Genomic DNA, 18,878 nt, shown 5'->3' on the forward strand with positions numbered 1-18,878 from the left:
GACCACCACCCCAGTCTGCCAATCCAGAGGAACTGTCCCCGATGTCCACGCGATGTTGCAGAGGCGTGTCAACCAGGACAGCCCCACAACATCCAGAGCCTTTAGGAACTCCGGGCGGATCTCAACCTCGCACACCAGCTCGGGCTCCTTCCCTGCCAGAGAGGTGACATTCCACGTCCCAATAGCCACCTTCTGTAGCCGGGGATCGGATCGCCAAGGTCCCTGCCTTCGGCCACCGCACAGCTCGCAATGCACCCGACCCCTATGGCCCCTCCCACAGGTGGTGAGCCCGCTGGAAGGGGGACCCACGTTACCCTTTCGGGCTGTGCCCCATTGGTGCAGGCCCGGCCACCTGGCGCTCGCCTTCGAGCCCCACCTCCAGGCCTGGCTCCAGAGGGGGGCCCCGGTGACCCGCGTCTGTACCCACTGTATATACGTTTGCAAAAATCTGAAAAAAAAAAAATTAAATTGTCAATATGAGGTGTTGTTTTTAATTTTGAGAGTGAGCAAATCCATTTATAATCTATTTTGGAATAAGGCTGTAACATTAATCAATAAAACTTGACGTATATATGAAAATGCAGCACAAAGTGCCGTACGTAAACAAAAAATAGCAACGCAACAAATGAATGTGTATATATTTTTTCAGGAGTCGACCCGTGTCATGGTCACGGTCCAGTTTCAGCCACTCTGTGCTGAATATCATCGTCAGCGCGAAGGCGTTAAGTTGTTCCAGCGGTGTCACAAGACCGCACTCCTGGCCGGCGGAGATGCTAACTGTTTTTTTTGTCCTCCTTGCGCTTTCAGCATCAACTTGTCTCGCGCCAAATGGGAGCTGAGTCAACTCAACCAGCAGACGTCGCCCCTCCTCAAGCTGCTTTGCCTGCGCAGAGCGGCTTTGACCGCCACCCGCACGCCCTCCTCCGCAGGTAGCGTGGCGGCAAATGTGCGCCGTGGCGGCAAACGTGCTCCGTGGCGGCAAATGTGCGCCGTGGTGGCAAACGTGCGCCTGTGGAGGCAAACATGTGCCACATCGCACGTGTCACAGACCTCAAGCGCACTTTTTAACCATTTACATTTGTCAACCCGAATCCAAACGTTTCCTGCCACTGGCCAATGAATGGGTCATTTTTTTCACTTGACCAATAACAGTAAAGACACTTATATTTTCTCTTCAATTTTTTCATACCACTTTGGTGGAGCCCCATTTTCAAAAAGTTGTTCTTCTTCGGCATTCATAGTAAAGGCAATCCTTATTAATGGAGCAAATGGTGGTGGCCCACTGAAATGTACTTCTTTTTATAACGGTAAAGACATAGAAATGGTGTGAGTTGCACAACTGACATGTTGTCAGTTGTGATGCAAACTACTTATTCAAGCCCAGAGGTGGCTAGTAACGCACTACATTGACAACCCACTTCCAACGAAGTTGGGACGTTGTGTTAAACATAAATAAAAACAGAATACAGTGATTTGCAAATCATGTTCAACCTCTATTCTATTGAATACACTACAAAGACAAGATATTTAATGTTCAAACTGATCAAATTTATTGTTTTTAGCAAATGTGTGTGACTGTTGTGTGCGGTTGTGCTCGTTGTGTGCATTTTTCTCGTGTTTGTTGGTGGTTGTGTTTGTGTGAGCATTTTTTTTTTTTTTTTTTTTGCATGAGTTGTTGTTGCCAGGCACGACTGCCTAACACCCAAATCCCCCCACCCAAGTGTGTGTGTGTGTATGTGTGTGGTTGTCATTTGTTGTTGTGTGTGCTTGTGTTTTTCTGCTCGTGATTGTTATTTGCGGATGTGTGTGTGTGCGTGTTGATGATGATGTCATGTGCGTGCGTGCGTGTGTGTTTGGCAGTCAGTATAGAAGCGGTGTGCGCCGACGACCTGCTGTCCGTCATCCTCTACCTGCTGGTCAAGATGGAAATCCCCAACTGGTGAGGAGTGAGGTCGCGTGATACCTGGACCACACACACACATATAGTGCATGAACTTTGTCTGCGTGTGTTTGCAGGATGGCCAACCTGAGCTACATGAAGAACTTCTGCTTCAGTCAGTCCAGCAAAGACGAGCTGAGCTACTGCCTGAGCACCTTGGAGGCGGCCGTCGAGTTCGTCAGCCTGGGAAAGCTGCGGCGTGCGCTCTCGGTGCGCGGCCCGCACGTACACACGCTCGGACACAAACGCGGGCGCACGCTCACACACATACACACACGCACGCTGAGAATGTGTATGTGTTCAGGGTTGCGAGGAGGTGAAGGTGAACGTGGAGCTCGCGAGCGCCTCCGCCACGCCCATCAGCCGTTTGTTCGAGGTCAGCGCCAGAACGTTCTCTCGCCCGACTCCGCCTCCCCCGTGGAGCTCCTCGCTTCGCTCACGCATGTTTGTGTGTGTGTGCGTTGTGGGCGCGCAGCACATCGCGAACGGCGACGAGGCAGCGGCGGAGCGTCTGCTGAGCGAAGGCGAGAGCCGAGAGGACGCCTTGCGCCCGTGTCACCCACTCTGCGCCTGTGACCTCTGTGACCTCCGACTGTCCGGGTCAGGACTTTTGACTTGTCTCCTGCCAGAACATACGATACAATTAAAGTTGGGCATCATTTTAAATTTGAGCAATTCCGGTTCCGATTCCGGTTCCTTATTTCGATTCTGATTCCAACCGATTCCGATTCTTTCAGCGGGGTTGGTCAAAAAAGGTTTGCATGATTTAAATAATGTTCAAATGCCAAATGTCATTTTGATTTGCTATTCAATTTGAATGTCCACCGATTCGGTTGTAGCACTACTATTTACATCTCATGGTGTTTTGTTGTCAGTTTTATTATTTGCAAAAATGAACAAATATGTGGTTGATTCCAAAATCATAATCTATCACTTTTGTTGAGGAAACTTCCAAGGGTCCTGTTGATGCATGCATTCAAAACTGAGAAAATTCGTCAAATGCACTTAGTTACATTACTTTGAGAAAGTCACTGAAACGGTTCCGCCGCTGTGACATTTTCAGCAGGCTAACTTGTAATTGTAAGCAACGACATCTTCCCACCTCTGAGTGTTGGTCATATAGCGTGTAAACGAATCTTGACCGCACCCACCCGCGCGGCACGATTGCTCACCTGTTCGCGGCGACCGTTTCATCGACTCTGCTTGCGTTCCAGGAAGCTCAACGACCCGTGCGCCGTCACGGCGCGCTCCAGAGACCAGCGAGGGTACACGCCTTTGCACGTCTCCGCCGTCTGCGGTCAGCAACTTCCATTTGAATCTTTTGCTGGGATCATTTTGATGTGCACTTCTTACACTAACAACATGACTGTGAACGGTGAGGCGCTAGTTTACAAAAAGCACAGTCAGTGGTGACGACTTAGCAGTGTTGTCGGTATCTACACTCACGGAAGAAACGATTCTTGTTTTTTCAGTTTTGTTCATTTTGAATACCTGCTACAACTAAAGGCGCATTTGTTTGGACAAATCTAACTTTTTTTTTTTTGTTGTAGGCCAGGCGCAGCTGATTGACCTCCTGGTGTCCAAAGGAGCGTCAGTGAACGGCACGGATTACCAGGCGCTCACGCCGCTGCACCTGGCCTGTCAAAAGGGACACCAGGGAGTCACGGTCAGCACGCAAGCACGCTATTACTCACATTTCGGAGTCAGGTGCCTCCAGCTCATGAAACTTGTTCTTGTTTGACAGGGTTGCACCAAGTTTGTCATTTGTGACACCAAAAGTTTGCAAATGATGGATTTTCTTGGAAATATGTCAGACCATTTTACAATGAATTCATAAAAAAATTATGTTTGTGCCTTTGCTGCTCTGTCAATTTCAAATCATGTCCTGTTTTAGAATAAAGGGGGATGTTTTTTTGTTTTTTTAAATAATGGGCCGATTATTTGATGATTAAAATATTTGTTTGGTACAGCCCCAGTAAATATTGTTTGTTTTGAAACCAAGCTAATTACAAAGCAGCAGCTAATTGCAAGCAGTCAGAAAGTTAGAATTGGTCTTACTGTTGGGATTCAGATATTTTTGTAAAATATCCTTTGATTGTCATTTAATGAATTATTTTTATTTTTATTTTTTATGCCTAATGACGCTTGCCACCTCAGCTAAAATGGCCGACATCCTCAGTTCAACACATTCTCGCGGATTCAACCCCTGAAGGAACATTTTTAACAAATAGAATCTATTTAGACGTAATTGAGTTGTATGATTTAAGACCGCGGCGCTCAACCTTTTTGGCTCCATCATCTCATCAACCCAAAGTTAGTAATGCGCATTAGCGTCAAATCCACAGGAAGTCCGCTGACCTGTTTTCCAGGTTCGGTCACGTGACGTTCTGCATATAGCGGATTGATTTGTTGTATTGGTCCCCATATGGAAGTACTACAATGTACCATTTTCAAAGATACACACAAACTCACATGACATGTTAATATATTTCTCAATGTTTTGTGGAGCCCCCAAAGCTACGGCTTGTGGACCCCCGATGGTGCGGGACCTCCCTGATTTAAGAAAAAGACAGCATTGAAGAACGATAAAATACATGTAACTGTGTTACAGAGAAAGGCCTAATCAATGTCGTGTGTGTGTTTGTGTGTGTGTGTGCGTAGCTGCTGCTGTTGCACTACAAGGCGGACGCAGACGCTCAGGACAACAACGGCAACACGCCGCTGCATCTGGCGTGCACCTACGGACACGAGGACGTGAGTCGCATCTTTCCTCCAACTTCAACGCTCGGCTTCACCGTTTCCACGCAAGATGCACGGGAAACTCTGAAATATAGAAGAGAGTATCAAAATGTTTTGTTTTTTTTAAATTAGTTTTACCTCTCCCACATGGTTTTGACACATTTAAACTACTAAAGCGCAACTACACTAAAAGAGTCTTAATGGTCCATATTTTACTAAGAAGTTGATTTTAGGTATTTTTGCTGTGGAAAACAAAACTGGCAGTCATTTCCAATAATATCGATCAATTTTTGAGCAATTAGGAAATAATTACCTTTGGAACACTTTTTTTTTTTTTTAATGGCCAAAATGCTCCATGGGCATCTTCTTTCTTCAAAGATGCATTTCAACCATTGATTAAAAAATAATAATAATAGCAAGCCTACTAAAATGTTTTATTTTCACTCGTGTTTGTCTCGTAAAAACCCTTCCAGACTTTCAATGTGGGCACAGCGGAATACATCGTAGTTGAATTCGGAAATATCCTCCTGCAAAAAAAAAAAAAAAAAAAGAGATAAATCATTTCAAATCTATCTCCACCATTAATATGACCTGTAACCTGCACAACTCAATTGGAAAAAAAAAAATTCAACAAGAAAAGTCAAAATACGCAAATGAGATCGTGTGTTTGCATAAATGGTCACACCCTCTTATTTGTAGGGCTGCGGCTGCATTCAGAATGAACCAATCACATTCAAATGAGAGTCAGCACCCATCTGCCACAATTTGAAAGGCCTCCGATAAGACCAACGGGTGCGAATGATGAACAAATACTTCGAAAAGAATTACAAAACAAAATCAGCCATCGGGGCACTTTCAAATGCAGAAACACACACACACACACACAACTCCATTTTATTTCAAGAGCATTTTTAAAACAACCACAGCTGGAAACAAAGTACTGCACACAGATAAAAATCAAACATAAGTAATCAAAACAATGTAAGAAAAAAGCAAAACTTTAAAAGAAGTAAAACACAAAACAAAATGTGGTTGCCAGGCAGTCGGCTTGTCATCGTGCGGCACGTGATCATGTTGAACGAGTCGCTCGTTATTGAAAGTGTCTGATGCTGATGATGTCGTTGTCGCGTGTCAGTGTGTGAAGGCGCTGGTCTACTACGACTTCCAAACGTGCTGCCTGGACCTGCACAACGACAAAGGCGACACGCCGCTGCACTTGGCGTCGCGCTGGGGCTACGAGGGCATCGTCCAAGTTATGCTGGAGAACGGCGCCAGCGTGCACGCGCTCAACAACAGCGCGCACACGCCAGCCCACTGTGCCCTCAACTCAAAGGTCAATGTGCGTGCGTGCGTGCGTGCATGTGTGTGTGCAAAAATACAGGAACCCCCGCGCTATTCACCGAGTACCGTAATCCCTCGCTATTTAGCTTGATTTCCGACTACCTGTCGTGAATAGGAGCACCGCAAGGAATTCTGGGATGTAGTAGCAAGAACCATGATGCTTTGCGTTGCCACCACGCCGAGACCGTCGCTGTGAGGCGCACTGCCTCACGGTTTACCAGCAACTCGCCCATCCTTTGCACATCCGCATGGCTTGACTTTCATGTCACTCAAGCAGAGCACACCCACATTTTACAGGCATGTGCTTGTGTAGAGTGTAAGGATGGCGACATCATGTGGACAAATAAATAAGTGCACCCCGCAAAAGTATCACATTGAGACTCCATACATGAAACTTCAAAATTTGCATAAATATGCAGTAAATAATTGGTCACTAATACTCGCGATAATTGAGGGATCGCCGTATAACCCTACCGCAAATAGCGAATATCTGCACGTAATTGACGCCACCTCAGAAAAGATTTACAATTGCCTAGAGATGCCACAAGATGGTGCCAAAGCAGTAGTTCAGCAAAAAACAACCAAAAACATACGTAGCTAGGATAGGCTCCGGCACGTCCGCGACCCCAATGAGGAGAAGCGGTACGGAAAACGGATGGAGGGACTACAATTACAATTAAGTCTATTCTAGTCTCGTCTCGTTTCTAAGATCCGCTCAGCCGAAAACGACGTGCATGTGACCAAAACACAACATAACTTCCGCTAACAGCCCAGGCTGAACACAGCTCCTCCCCCACATACAAAGATCTTACGACAGTGGAGTTGTATCCTTTCAGTATAGCTACTTCACACCAATTACTACTTTCCTATTAGCCGGGCCATCTTGTGTTATCACAGTTACGCACAAATCAAATGATAAGGGGGGGGTTCACTGTACTTGAATGTGTGTAGCATGCAAAAACCGTCCCTACATTATGATCGTGATACGACTAAAGGAAATGTGAACAATTGATTGTATACATATATAATTGCTAGAAGTTTTACGGGAACGCTAACAGATCACGCGACTTTTGTGTGCGTGCGTGTGTGTGTGTGTGTGCGTAGGTGCTGACGTTGTTGCGATCCACGCAGGAGGAGCAGCACCGCACGAACAGCGGCAGCGTTCATGTGAGGACGCGACACTCGCACTATTCTTTCAGCGCTGCACAGATAATATCAAATATCTAACCACGGAAGCGAGAAACATCTGTGTGCTCCTCCCCTCCCCTCCCCGTGTGACCCCTCCCCTCAAGGCATCGGACCTCAGCAGTCGCCGCTCGTCGACGTCCAGCGCGTCGTCGTCGCCGGGCCGCGAGCGCCAACCCGAGAGAGCGTCGGTGCGACATCGCCAGGTGGCGCCAAAACCTCAAAATGCGAACGCGTCGGCAAAAAAGCGGGTTTCCACGGTGACCGCCACGCGTGCGCGCTTGTGTGTGATTGACAGGTGGAGAAGCTGCTGCGGGCCGTGGCGGACGCCGACGTGCAAATGGTGACGCCGCTCGAACACTCCGCAATCTCGGCGCGTTCTCGGGCGAGCCGCACTCGTGCTAATGTGTGCGTGTGCGTGTGTGTATGTGTGTTTCTTTTCCTCTCTCTCTGTTTTTCTCTGGCACGCTCCCTCTTTCTCTTTTATCTTCACTTCTCTCTCAATTTCTTCTCTCATTGCCTTTTTTCTCTTTTTTGATCTTTCTCGCTCGGTCTCATTGTCTCGCTCAATCTCCCTTTTTTCTGTTTTTCCTCTTCATTTCTCTCTTAATCTTGTTCTCTCGGTCTTGCTTTTGCCTTTCTCTCGCTCTCTTTTTCCCGTCTTTCTTTCTCCACCGGTCTCTATTTTGCTCTCTCGCTCTCTCCTTCTGTTGCTCTCGTTTTTGTTTTCCTCGCTCTTTTCATTTGTCTCTGAATCTTTTATGCTTTCTCTTTTCTGTTTTTCCCTCACGCTTTCTTTTTCTCTTGTATCATCTCTTTTTTTCTGTCTCAATTCATTCTCTATCAGTCTTTCCCTTTTCTCTGGCTATTTTTCTGATCTCTATTTTGCTCTCTCGTTCATTCCCTTTTGTGTTTATCGGTCTCATCAATTTCTCTCTTCCTCTCCTTCTCTTGTCCTGCCTTTTCTTTCCCTTTATATTCTTTTTCTCTGATTCTCCTTTCTGTCCATCCCTGTGTGTGTGTGTGTGTGTGTGTGTGTGTGTTTTCCAGGTGCACTACCTGTTGGAGTGGGCCGACGAAGACGAGGCGGACGCGTCGTCGGCGGCGTCGCTGTGTCACCCTCTGTGTCAGTGTGCCTCGTGCGCGCCGGCTCACAAGGTGATAACGCAAACATGGGAATCCCAACACTGAAATCCACGCACACCTTCTGGCTAAGGTTGGCGGTTCAAATCCCGGCTCCAACTGTCCACTATTGAAGTTCCCTTCGGCAAGACGCTGAACCCTAAATGTCCACTCGGTCGGCATGGTAAATGAGAAACTGTTTTCAATTTCCTTACCTGGTTAGACTAAGGAGATTATGATTTATTATTTGGATTTTCGATTCCAGTTTGCATGTTCTCCCCGTGCCCGTGTTTTCTCCGGGCACTCCGGTTTCCTCCCACATCACCAAAAACATGCATGCTAGGTTGATTGAAGACTAAATTGCCCGTAGGTGTGAATGTGAGTGCGAATGGTTGTTTGTTTCCATGTGCCCTGCGATTGGCTGGCGACCGGTTCGGGGTGTGACCCGCCTCCCGCCCGAAGATGGCTGGGATGGGCTCCGGCAAGCCCGCCACCCGTGTGAGGAGAAGCGGTAAAGAAAATGGATGGAAGGATGGATTCCAGTTGATGAATAGAAATGTCCACAGCACTCAGATTTAAATAAAAATAATAATAATAATCTATTCTCTGTCTTTGTGCTCTCCAGTAGCCGTTGAATGAAATGGTGTGTGTGTGTTTTTCAGGCGCGTGCAGTCCCGAGCGGCGCGTTGTCCGTGACGAGCGCCAACGTGGACGGCGTGACGCCGCTCCACGTGTCCTGCATGTACGGCCACGCGGAGCTGACGACGCTTCTCGTCCGCCGCGGCGCTGACGTCAACGCGCGCACCGACTGCAAGGCCACGCCCCTTCACCTGGCCAGCCAGAACGACCACCTGCAGGTTGGGCGTGGCCTCTCCGGGCGATTGACAGCTGTCAAGAGAGGCGTTGACGTTTGCGTGTGTGCGCGTTCAGGTGGTTAAATTCCTGCTGGAGTGCAACGCCAAGCTCAACAAGAAGGATCAGTACGGCAACACGGCCTTGATCCACGCCTGTCTCCACGGCAACCTGGACACCGCCGCCACACTCGTACAGGTGACCGCGGACGTAGAAACGACTTGAAGTTGAAGCTAACGTGACGAAAGTCCAGTCGACGTCAACTCATAGATGACGTAATTGATATTTGCGGACAAACGGGGAAATCTGCAAATAATTCACTCAGCTGCCTCAAAAGGGCAATTACATATAGATGCCACGAGATGGCGCCAAAGCAATACTTTAGATGATAAAGTTGCGTATTTTGCACATGCTTGTGAGAGCTCTGCTATTTTGCTGCACTGACCGCCGCCTCAGAATTGATTTCAAAAACACGTGTTTCGCAATTACAATAAGAAATGGTCGACTTCAAGCAGTAAACGTCATCGTGGAGTCGTAACATTGACTAGTCCAATAGTCTGTTCGACCCCGAATACGCGTAGACCTTTGCCGACTGTCGGGCGGAAACCTCGTATTTCCAAATATGGTCAATTTCAGAATTTTGCTCAAATCGATACTACGGGTCTGTCTCCACGTCGTCTTTCATTTTGAAGCGTAATTAACCAAGTTTTGAAAATAGCTTGAGAACAAATCTATTAACTCTCGAGCGCTTAATATTCTGAGAAATGTTGTAAAACTCCGCGTCTTTCCTCGCTCTGCGGGAGCTGCGCGGCATTATGTCACCTCAAGATTGAAAGTCTTGATGCTTTTTAAAGAATAGCGAGTGAAAATAGTTCCGTTTGAAACATTTAGGTAAGCCTGTTTTGTTAAAAAAAACTTTACGTCTCATGTCGTCTGCCGGTCTCTTGTCTGTGTCGCGTTCTGTTCAGAGCGAGGCGCTGGTGAACGTGCGCAATCGTCAGGGCAACACGGCGCTGCACTGCGCGGTGCGGGCGAGTCAGCGGGCGCTGGTGGAGATGCTGCTGAGCGCCGGCGCCTCCCCGCACCTGCGCAACAAAAAGCACAGGACCCCTCTGGACACCGCGTACCAGCGAGGCGGCAAGGTGACCCGATGGTGACGGCCGCGCGCGTCACTGACAAACTTGCTAACTAACGCGGCGCCGCTAACTAACTTTGTTGTGGTTCAGAACGTGGAGATTGTGCGATCGCTGCAGAAGGCTTTGGGACTTTCCCCGGACGACGAACCCATCAAACTTCTCTCCGTGCCCAAAGGAACTCTGGGTAATCGCTCAACGCAAAACAAACGCCGTGCTCGCTCTCCCCTCATCTTTTTCTTTCTCTCTCTATCTGTCTTTTCCCTCTCATTTCTTTCTTTCTCTTTTTTCGTTCTTGTTGCGCAAGCTAAAGTGAATTCACAGTTTGCGGAAAGTGAAGTCAAGTTTTTATTTGCGACATCGTTTAGACGGAGAAACACCAAATTTACCTACTGAAAACATCTTACTGTATTTATTTTAAGACATTTCAGTGGTTTTCCTGTTCAAAGTGCTTCTTAGAGTGACATTTAATTACACTTTTTGGGAATACGCTTGGGTCATTACGGTGGTACTTGGAGGGTAACGAGTATTTTTTAGGTGGTACTTGATGTAAAAATATGTTATAGTGTTTTGATTTTCAAGCCTGCACTGATCCAATTGAAGTTTGCTTTGAGGCTGGGAGGCATGAATTGCGTTTGCGTTCCGGGTTCCAAACGAGCTCACAGAACGAATACAATTCGTAACCTACATTTGTCTTGGTGTCGTTTTTTTCTTCGTGTCTTTCTTGTGCAGCTCACTCCTTCGTGCAGCGTCTGAGGCTCAACGATCACCCGCGACCCAAGATGGCCGCCAGCAGGTTGCGCCATCCTCTTCCTCCTCCTCCTCCGCCGTTGAGCGTGTTTGACGTCCTTCGTGTTCTTTTCTTCAGGATTCAGCTTGAGGTGAAGAAAACATGCCGCAGTCCGACTCGGGGCTCTGCTGCGCCCGAGCAGGTGGGTCGGCTTCCTCTTCCTGTCGATTGCGCAAATGGACTCCGTCGGGTTACGGTTCCTTTCAGAATCCCTTCGCCGACAGTTACTAGTTACCTGGTAAAAAATGTAGTTGGTAATGTAATCCAAGTACCATCATGTGAAAGTGATGTAACTTGATTACTTTGAATTACTGTAATTTCTCATGTATATTGTGCATTTTTTTCCCCCCCAAAAAATAGTCAAAAGTCAATAGTGCGCATTATACATAGGTATTGGGGCAAATGGAAAAAAACTTTCAAATTTTAGAAATGTATGCCGCCATCTAGTGGTTATGAAAAAGCTGTACACTTTCATTCCAAAATGCCACCGCCACCTAGTGGTTATAAAAAAGGTGTAGCCAACACTTTCATTCCAATATGACGGGCACGTATGACTCCGTATATGTAAACTTGTGCTCATAAGTTTACATACACTTGCAGAATTTGTCAAATATTGTTTTGTTTTTTGTTTTTTAAATATGACTGAACAACAACCATCATTAATTTCTTGATGGTTATGTTTTGTTTAATGATAATGCTTTTCTGAAATGCTTGACCATTTAATTTGAATCCCATTAAAATAAAATTCAATGTTTTCTTGAAAGAATTGTACCCATCTTACAAATTCTACCCGGGTAATCAAACATATGAGCAAAACTGTGTGTTTTCTCATTTACTAGATAAAAGTAGTGCTGTGAATTTTTAAATAAGAGCAAGTAAATAAAAATAATTATGTGCTTCACTTCAAAAGAATTCATTGAAAAAACTAACAAAATACAGATAATACTTCATGTTTTGATCATATGGGTAGAAGCAAAATCATGCTTTGTAAAAATGCATTATACATCGGTAGAAGGGTTTTCCAGAATTTTGAGGTCAACTTTGAGGGTGCGTATTATACATGGGTGCACATTATACACCAGAAATTACGGTATTCCAATTCCATAGATGCCAATAGAGACAAAATAAATTATATAATAAGAGCTCCGTCAGTTCAAATCCAAAAACGTTTGAATTTTGAGTTACACGTGCTGACCATGGATGGATGGATGGATGCGACATGATATATGATATGATATGATATGCTTGTATCTTGTCCAACCTGGCTGGCCCTGAGCTCCTGCGGCCTTTGAATGGATGATTTCCAAAACTCGAGCAACGCCGCCTCGGGAGCTGCCGACGCTTTTCAAAGGACGCTCGACACTCAACTGTTTGCTTTAGCTTTGAACTGATTCACTCATTTGCTAATTTATTCATTTCTTATTTTACTCCATGATCTATTTATGTATTATTATTATTTAATATCCTATTTTATTGTATCACCTATTGCCCTTGAGTTATTTTATCCTGTCCGATTGTCTTGTAGTTGTAGTCTTGAAGTTTTCCTCCAGTCGGGGGGCGCCCCCCCGGGGTCTCCCCCCCCCAACCCTAGGTCGAGCCCCCCGTGGGGGTTTCTGCGGCCGCTGGTCTTCGCTCACCCGGATCCTCCGTGCCGCCGCACCATCAATCGATCTGTGCCGTGTGTGTTTGCATTCCTCTGTGGCGACGGCTTTTTTGTTTTTTTTCTCTCTGTGGAGCGCTTTGGGTTGGATTCCTTTGATTATGGAAATCAATTGAAATATTCAATTTGATTTGATTTGCTAACTCCGTAAAAGGTCCCTCGGCCCGCTTCTTTGAAAACGGCCGAGGGCTCAAATCAACAATCGACCGCTCTCTCCCCACATTATAAATGTCATCCTGTGAAATGATACCCATTTTTAATAATGTACCTGTAATCGGATTACTTGTTTTTTTTCCAGTGACTGTACAAGATTACAGTTCCATTTTTTTGGTATCCTGATTATGTAACGCAAATGAAAAGTAGCGTCGATATTACAGTAATGACGGTGACGACGTGTTGAACTGATGTGTGTGCGCAGGCAAGTCCCGATAAAAGGAGGCAGCGGTTGCGATGCGGCGAAACAGCAGACGTGATCGGACCGTCCGCGGGCGGCACCCCCCGGCGGAGGGGGCGGGGCCCGGCTCGCCGGCACACGCCGGACTCGGGAGAGGGCGCGCCGGAGCCGCCGATCGACGTGCGCGCGCGGACGAGACGTCGCCATGACAACAATGACGACGCGGCGCCCGCGACGTCGCCATCACACAGAAGGACGGCGCGCACCGCCGCCGCGGAACGATCGTCGGATGACGAGCGCGTCTGTCGCCGTGACGACGCCTCATGCGTGAGCCCCCCGCAACACGACGCCGACGAGCCCGCCGTCCGCGACACGCCCGTTTCTAGTGACACGTCCGACATCGACCGCACAAACCTCACGCGTGACATACCGTGCGTCCGAGACACATCCATTTCCGGCGTCACGCCCGACAGGGAAGACACAAGCCTTCGACGAGACACGCCCAACTCCAGGGTCGCGCCCCCCATCAAAGACGCGGCCCACGCTCAGAACCGGGACACGCCCAACTCCAGTGATAACGCCCGCATTCGGGACACGCCCATTTCTGATGTCGCGCCCGGAATCGAACCTTCAACGAGACACGCCCATTTCCAATGACATCTGACATTCAAGACATGCCCTTCACTTCTGACACGCCCCTTTCCGGTGACACCCCCATCCAAGCGACGCCGGTTTCCAGGTGTTTTCTTCTTCTTCTCCTCCTTCTTGCGCTCCTGTTTCCTTGCTAACGTCCCGGTGCCTTATTTGATGGACACCTCAGTAATAATGTCTCAATGTCGACTTTTGACCAAGGTGAAAGCAGAGGTGGCAAAAGTACTCCCGCTCGGTACTTAACGGAAAAGTACTGATATTTGTGTAAAAAAAAAAAAAAAAAAAAAATGTCTCCGTCCTGATTGCAGACTGAAATGTACTTAAGTACAAAAGTAAAAATGAATTTTTGCTTTCAGTTACCAACACTAACAATTTTTGTAACTTGTCAAGATCTCTCCATTCAAATGAATTTCCCTCTTTTATTAACTTTTATCTGTACAAAATGCTCAGACTGAAAATAAAAATCGCCTTCCACGTAGCATGTTTTCTTGTTGTTGTTTATTTTTATTTTGAGTTGTCGCCGCTTTTCGGCCTGAACTGACCGACCAAAAATGCTAAATTAGCTAATGCTAACAAATTGTATTTCTGCATCAAACAAAAACCATTTTGAACTCTTAAAATGGACGCTTGGTTAAAGCCAACTTTCAAATAAACTTGAGTCGTCCTCATATTCAGGAATTAAAGCCAAACTTCAATGAAACCAAAAACGTTGTCTGCTTCTGAGTTCGGCCATTTTATTGCGTGTGGAGCGTCCAGTCAGCTGTCAGCTTGAATTATAACGGATGATTTGCCTAAAATCTATTTTGGAAAAATAATCGCCAATTCAAATCTTGTGATTTTCGCTCCTGAACGTTAGCATACAGCGTCGGCGTCACCTGTCATCGACGTGCGTCGGCCATGTTTGTTTTGAGTAACGTTCGTGAAGCACGTAGCGTTAAACGTTTTTTTTACTTTTCCGAAAGGTTTCCTGGATTTATCCATTCCTTTGCCTACCGGGCAATGTAATATTTTGAACGACCCCCCCCCCCCCCCAAAAAAAAAGTTATTTTAATGTTACAAGATCATCATATTGGTCAAATTTACAATTACATTTGAAAATCGTACAGACTATCATCAACACAAATTGGAAAATAGATGATGAGTGATGAGTTCCAGCAGACATTGCGCGACGCAATGCTGAACTTTTGCCCTTCTAAGAACGTTAATCCGAATCTATATACCGTCCGGCTGCCGTTCCCGTTGGCGACGCTCGTTTCTGTTTCTGCTTTTGTGAGATCACTCGTGATCACGTGAGATTTCTGCCTGGGAGAACTCGTTTCGAGATCGCCGCCGGAACTGAATTTTCATGCGTGTGCTGTTTTGTGTTGAGACGATCGCAGCGCACCACACACAATAAGACCAAAACTCTTTGAAACGATTCATCGAATAGTCCTGAATCACCAGATCGGGATTTCTACTTAGTGGACTATATCGTTGACTCTACAGCCGAAACAATTAAGTGAATAGTTCCTAACCATTAGAAAGGAATGTTTATATAGTAGACAATAATATTTGACTGGAAGGCTGAAACGATTAATCGAATACTCCCGAATCACGAGATCGGGGTTTTTACTTAGTGGACAATATAGGAGTGGAAAGTACAAGTACGGTTTTTCAGATGGAGGAGGTAAAAGTTCAAAATGCAAACCGTGTCCTTGCACAGTATTTGTAGTGGTCAGTAGTTGACTTGGCAGCCGTTTTGCTTATCGCGCCGGAGCAGCCGCCGGGCCTCGTCGCTTTCCCAGCCGGTTAATGATTGGCCGAGCCATCGGCGGCCAAGCGGAGTGCGCGGGCGGGCCGGCGCTATCGTTCGGACATGAAGCGGCACGCGCTGGGCTGCTTCGTGGCGTTCCTGTTTTGGGGCTCGGGGGCCAGCGGGGGCCCCTCGAGCGGCCCCCGGCCCGACATGACGGACCAAGAGCTGTTCTGGGGCGCCGACCAGTACCACTTGGCCGTAGTTCTGCCCGCCGCCGGGATGGACTGCTTCTGGCACTTCGCTCACCACGGGGAGAAGTTCTATCTCAACTTCATGGTACGAGTAGGACCACTAGTGACCTTTCTCCACCACTACTACTACTACTATCATTGGCCTACTAGTGCACAATTAATCCTTTTTAGTCAATTAATGCGCTGCTCTAGTAACACTACTCTGCTGAACGAATCAGTATGTGTCGTGCGCTAGTAACCTCCCTATTAAAGTCCACGTATGGTATGCTCTTTGTCCTCACTAGTAAGAATTTGTTGCACTAGTAGGATGACTAGTAACGTTTTTGCACTCCTAGTGCCACTTTGGCCTACTACTACGCAATTAAATCTTACTAGTAAACTACTGTGCTGCTCTAGTAACACGACAAGGCTCAACAACTAGGTATGTGTTCCACACTAGTAGCCTTTTCATTACGATACGTGTACTAGTACATGTTCTCTTCACCCTCACTTTGGTATACTAGTGGGACAACAAAATGTTACTAGTGAGGCCAACTGCACATGAGTTGACAACTACTACTAGTACTTCTAGTGACATAAATTCTATGAGTTCGCATCTAGCACTTGACTAATAGTACTAGTAGCATGCATATGTCAACTAGTGCATAGCCTCACTGGTAACATGTAATTGTTCTACTAGTATGCCAAAGTGTGCTGAATTCTTACTAGTGAGGAGACAGTGTACTAGTACATGGAACTTCATGAGGAGGCTACGAGCGCGGGACACATGCCAACTGCTTGGGTTTGTTGTGTTAGTGCAGCACAGTTGTTTACTAGTAGGGTTTGAGTGCATTGTAGTAGACCAAGTTGCACTAGTAGTGGAGAAACGGTACTAGTTGTCCTACGAACGCGCCCTAGTTTTTCTACAATCCTACCAGTGCGCTCAAGTCATCCCAGTGTCTTACTCGTGAGCCCAAAGAGAATACTAGTACACGGATCTTTAAAGGTGAGCATTTATTCCACATCCTCGATACCGAACGAGCCGGCCAAAGGCGGTGAGTGGTGAAAGCTGCTGGCGCTTGTGAGCTACTAGTGTTTTTTTGTGGGCGCGTGGCAGGTGCAGCGGGTGACGGGCGTGGGCCGCGACCGCCACCTGTCCGTCACGCTCAACGCGCCCAGCGGCCTGCTGCTTTCCACCGTGGACGACGCCCGCGGTCAAGTCGACCTGGACGCCCGCGAGACCGGTACGACTACTAGCCGTTCGCAAGTATTCGCTACTCGGTGACAGATGAAAACTTACGTTTGTGTGTGTTTTTGTGTGTTTCAGGCTTCTACCAGATGTGCTTCAGCAACTTCCACAACCGCTTCGGCAGCATGCAGGTTGCCCTCAGCTTCGGCGTTTACTACGAAAAACAGCAACCGCAAGACGCCGCCGCCCGGAAACTCAACGACACGCTGGCCGTCATCGAGGTCCGCCGCCGCCTCCGACCGCCCCCCCCCCCCCCCCCCAAAAAAAATAAACACAGTTGGATTTTTGGCTCAAATGAAATGGAAAACTTCGGGTAACACATTTCAGAGCCTCTTTTAACGAGTCACAGTGTGTTTTTAAAGTGGAAAAACGCTCTTCCAATCCGAACTTTCAGGCCGGAACGTCCGATGCGACCGGACCGTCCAATCTCATTCTGCGAGCCGGCCTGCTAGCTAGCTAGCTAGCTTTAGAAAGGAGGCAGTCGGTCCCCGCCGGCGAGGCTTCACGGCACCGACAGGCGCAAAAGCGACCTTCGGGCCACGGTACCGCGAGAGGTCGCGCTCGCAGGAAGCCATTTACACTCGAAAGGACAGAGGGAAAAGCGGCAGCCAAAACGTGACAGCGTACTCGCTTTCTGGTTCAATAGATTTCATTTCATTTCGGAATTGTACCACGAGTTCCGATTTGATTCGAATTCGGAACTCGTTTGTTGCTGTCAACGCAAATGATAGAACATTTTTTTTTCCATGGCGGCGTCTTTTTATGGCGGATTTTCAGGGTTCGGAACGATGATCCCGATCCTTCTGGCGAGCCCGTTTTTGGCCACTGGGAGGCAGCACTGTACAAAACAATAGCAGACACAGACAAAGAAACTGCTGTTTACTACGACTACTACTCAGGAAAACAATCCTCTATTTTTGGGGAACATTGCTGTAATATTAGCCATTTGTCGCTGAGGATAAAGAATATATGCCTGTGAGTATTGTGGTATTATCTGCGCATCACTTGATGCTAACCGTTAGCGTGTGAGTGGTGTTTTGCATTGTTTGTTAGCATGAAGCTAAGTGGACTTTGTTTGATGCGAAACTTCAGCCGGGAGCGGCCTAAAACCTCGAGGCGCCTGCAAAATGAGCGAAATGGAGTTAGCCCCGTCCGCCGGATTGAAAGCGGATACTGAAGCGGCTTGTTTTGGTTTCAGGCGTCGGCGCGGCGCCTGGAGAACGCCGTCTTCCACATGTTTCGTCACTACAACTACGGTCGCGTGCGCCGCGGCGCCGACGACTTCCTGCTGACGTCCGACCGGCGGCGCGTCGGCTGCTGCTCGGCCGCCCTCGCCGTTCTGGTCGTGCTGGCGGGATATCTGCAGCTGCGCTTCCTGCAGAGCCTCTTCGGACACGACGGCGATGCCGAGCTGCGCGCCTGATGAACGCTTTTTTGTGACTGCCTGATCCGCCAATCAGTAGAGCACATGAATAAAGTTACATTTGAAAAGTTTGAACACTTGACCAAATTGCCTGGCACAGCCGGTCCAAGTAAGTTGTCCGAACGGTAACACGCAACTCGTTTCCCCCACGCTCGGAAGCACCTACCTCGGGTCAAACGCTGCCAAACGACTGCTTTTTTTTTGCAAAACAAACCAACGGCGGGCGTGTCTTGGCAAGTGACTCCGTGATTGGCTTCTGCCGGCCTCCTTTCTTTCCGCACGCTAACGCCGCGAGCGAGTTTGAACGGAGCACGTCGGTGAATACATTCCAGCCACAAAAAAAAACAAAAAACAAAAAAAAAACACGTGTGGAAGGTGTTTTGTAATAACATGAAATCTGGGTTGTGTGCCAAAGTGGCCACTGGGTGGCACTAT

At 47.5% G+C, this 18,878-nt stretch overlaps 2 protein-coding genes across 9 annotated transcripts in view; both read left to right on the forward strand.

Annotated features, from left to right (window-relative positions):
* The window catches only part of ankrd27 (ankyrin repeat domain 27 (VPS9 domain)), a 30,768-nt gene extending 16,484 nt beyond the window's left edge, over positions 1 to 14,284 (forward strand). For 4 of the 7 annotated variants that reach the window (XM_061774943.1, XM_061774944.1, XM_061774948.1 and 1 more), the window contains 20 exons: positions 808 to 929; positions 1,861 to 1,939; positions 2,017 to 2,149; positions 2,244 to 2,315; positions 2,415 to 2,587; positions 3,154 to 3,314; positions 3,490 to 3,605; positions 4,601 to 4,693; positions 5,814 to 6,011; positions 7,124 to 7,186; positions 7,312 to 7,410; positions 7,503 to 7,547; positions 8,255 to 8,362; positions 8,989 to 9,183; positions 9,257 to 9,376; positions 10,147 to 10,320; positions 10,405 to 10,498; positions 11,044 to 11,107; positions 11,180 to 11,243; positions 13,180 to 14,284. In XM_061774943.1, the coding sequence (XP_061630927.1) occupies positions 808 to 929; positions 1,861 to 1,939; positions 2,017 to 2,149; positions 2,244 to 2,315; positions 2,415 to 2,587; positions 3,154 to 3,314; positions 3,490 to 3,605; positions 4,601 to 4,693; positions 5,814 to 6,011; positions 7,124 to 7,186; positions 7,312 to 7,410; positions 7,503 to 7,547; positions 8,255 to 8,362; positions 8,989 to 9,183; positions 9,257 to 9,376; positions 10,147 to 10,320; positions 10,405 to 10,498; positions 11,044 to 11,107; positions 11,180 to 11,243; positions 13,180 to 13,812 (2,806 nt within the window). In that variant the 3' untranslated portion in view covers positions 13,813 to 14,284. The remainder of the gene's footprint in view (positions 1 to 807; positions 930 to 1,860; positions 1,940 to 2,016; positions 2,150 to 2,243; positions 2,316 to 2,414; positions 2,588 to 3,153; positions 3,315 to 3,489; positions 3,606 to 4,600; positions 4,694 to 5,813; positions 6,012 to 7,123; positions 7,187 to 7,311; positions 7,411 to 7,502; positions 7,548 to 8,254; positions 8,363 to 8,988; positions 9,184 to 9,256; positions 9,377 to 10,146; positions 10,321 to 10,404; positions 10,499 to 11,043; positions 11,108 to 11,179; positions 11,244 to 13,179) is intronic. The other 3 variants (XM_061774946.1, XM_061774945.1, XM_061774947.1) reach the window with 3 other exon arrangements.
* Positions 14,285 to 15,551: 1,267 nt separating this feature from the next.
* tmed6 (transmembrane p24 trafficking protein 6) lies at positions 15,552 to 18,518 on the forward strand. Of its 2 annotated transcripts, XM_061774021.1 has the most exons (5): positions 15,552 to 15,877; positions 16,710 to 16,777; positions 16,889 to 17,015; positions 17,099 to 17,241; positions 18,219 to 18,518. In XM_061774021.1, exons 1-5 carry the CDS (start codon positions 15,598 to 15,600, stop codon positions 18,441 to 18,443), a joined length of 843 nt encoding a protein of 280 aa, XP_061630005.1. In that variant the 5' UTR covers positions 15,552 to 15,597; the 3' UTR covers positions 18,444 to 18,518. The 2 variants fall into 2 exon arrangements, with proteins under 2 accessions (XP_061630005.1, XP_061630006.1); XM_061774022.1 differs by lacking the exon at positions 16,710 to 16,777 and having other exon boundaries at positions 15,562 to 15,877.
* The last annotated feature ends 360 nt before the right edge of the window (positions 18,519 to 18,878 follow it).

This window comes from Phyllopteryx taeniolatus, chromosome 5, assembly GCF_024500385.1.
Source record: "Phyllopteryx taeniolatus isolate TA_2022b chromosome 5, UOR_Ptae_1.2, whole genome shotgun sequence".
In the NCBI taxonomy this organism is placed as follows: domain Eukaryota; kingdom Metazoa; phylum Chordata; class Actinopteri; order Syngnathiformes; family Syngnathidae; genus Phyllopteryx; species Phyllopteryx taeniolatus.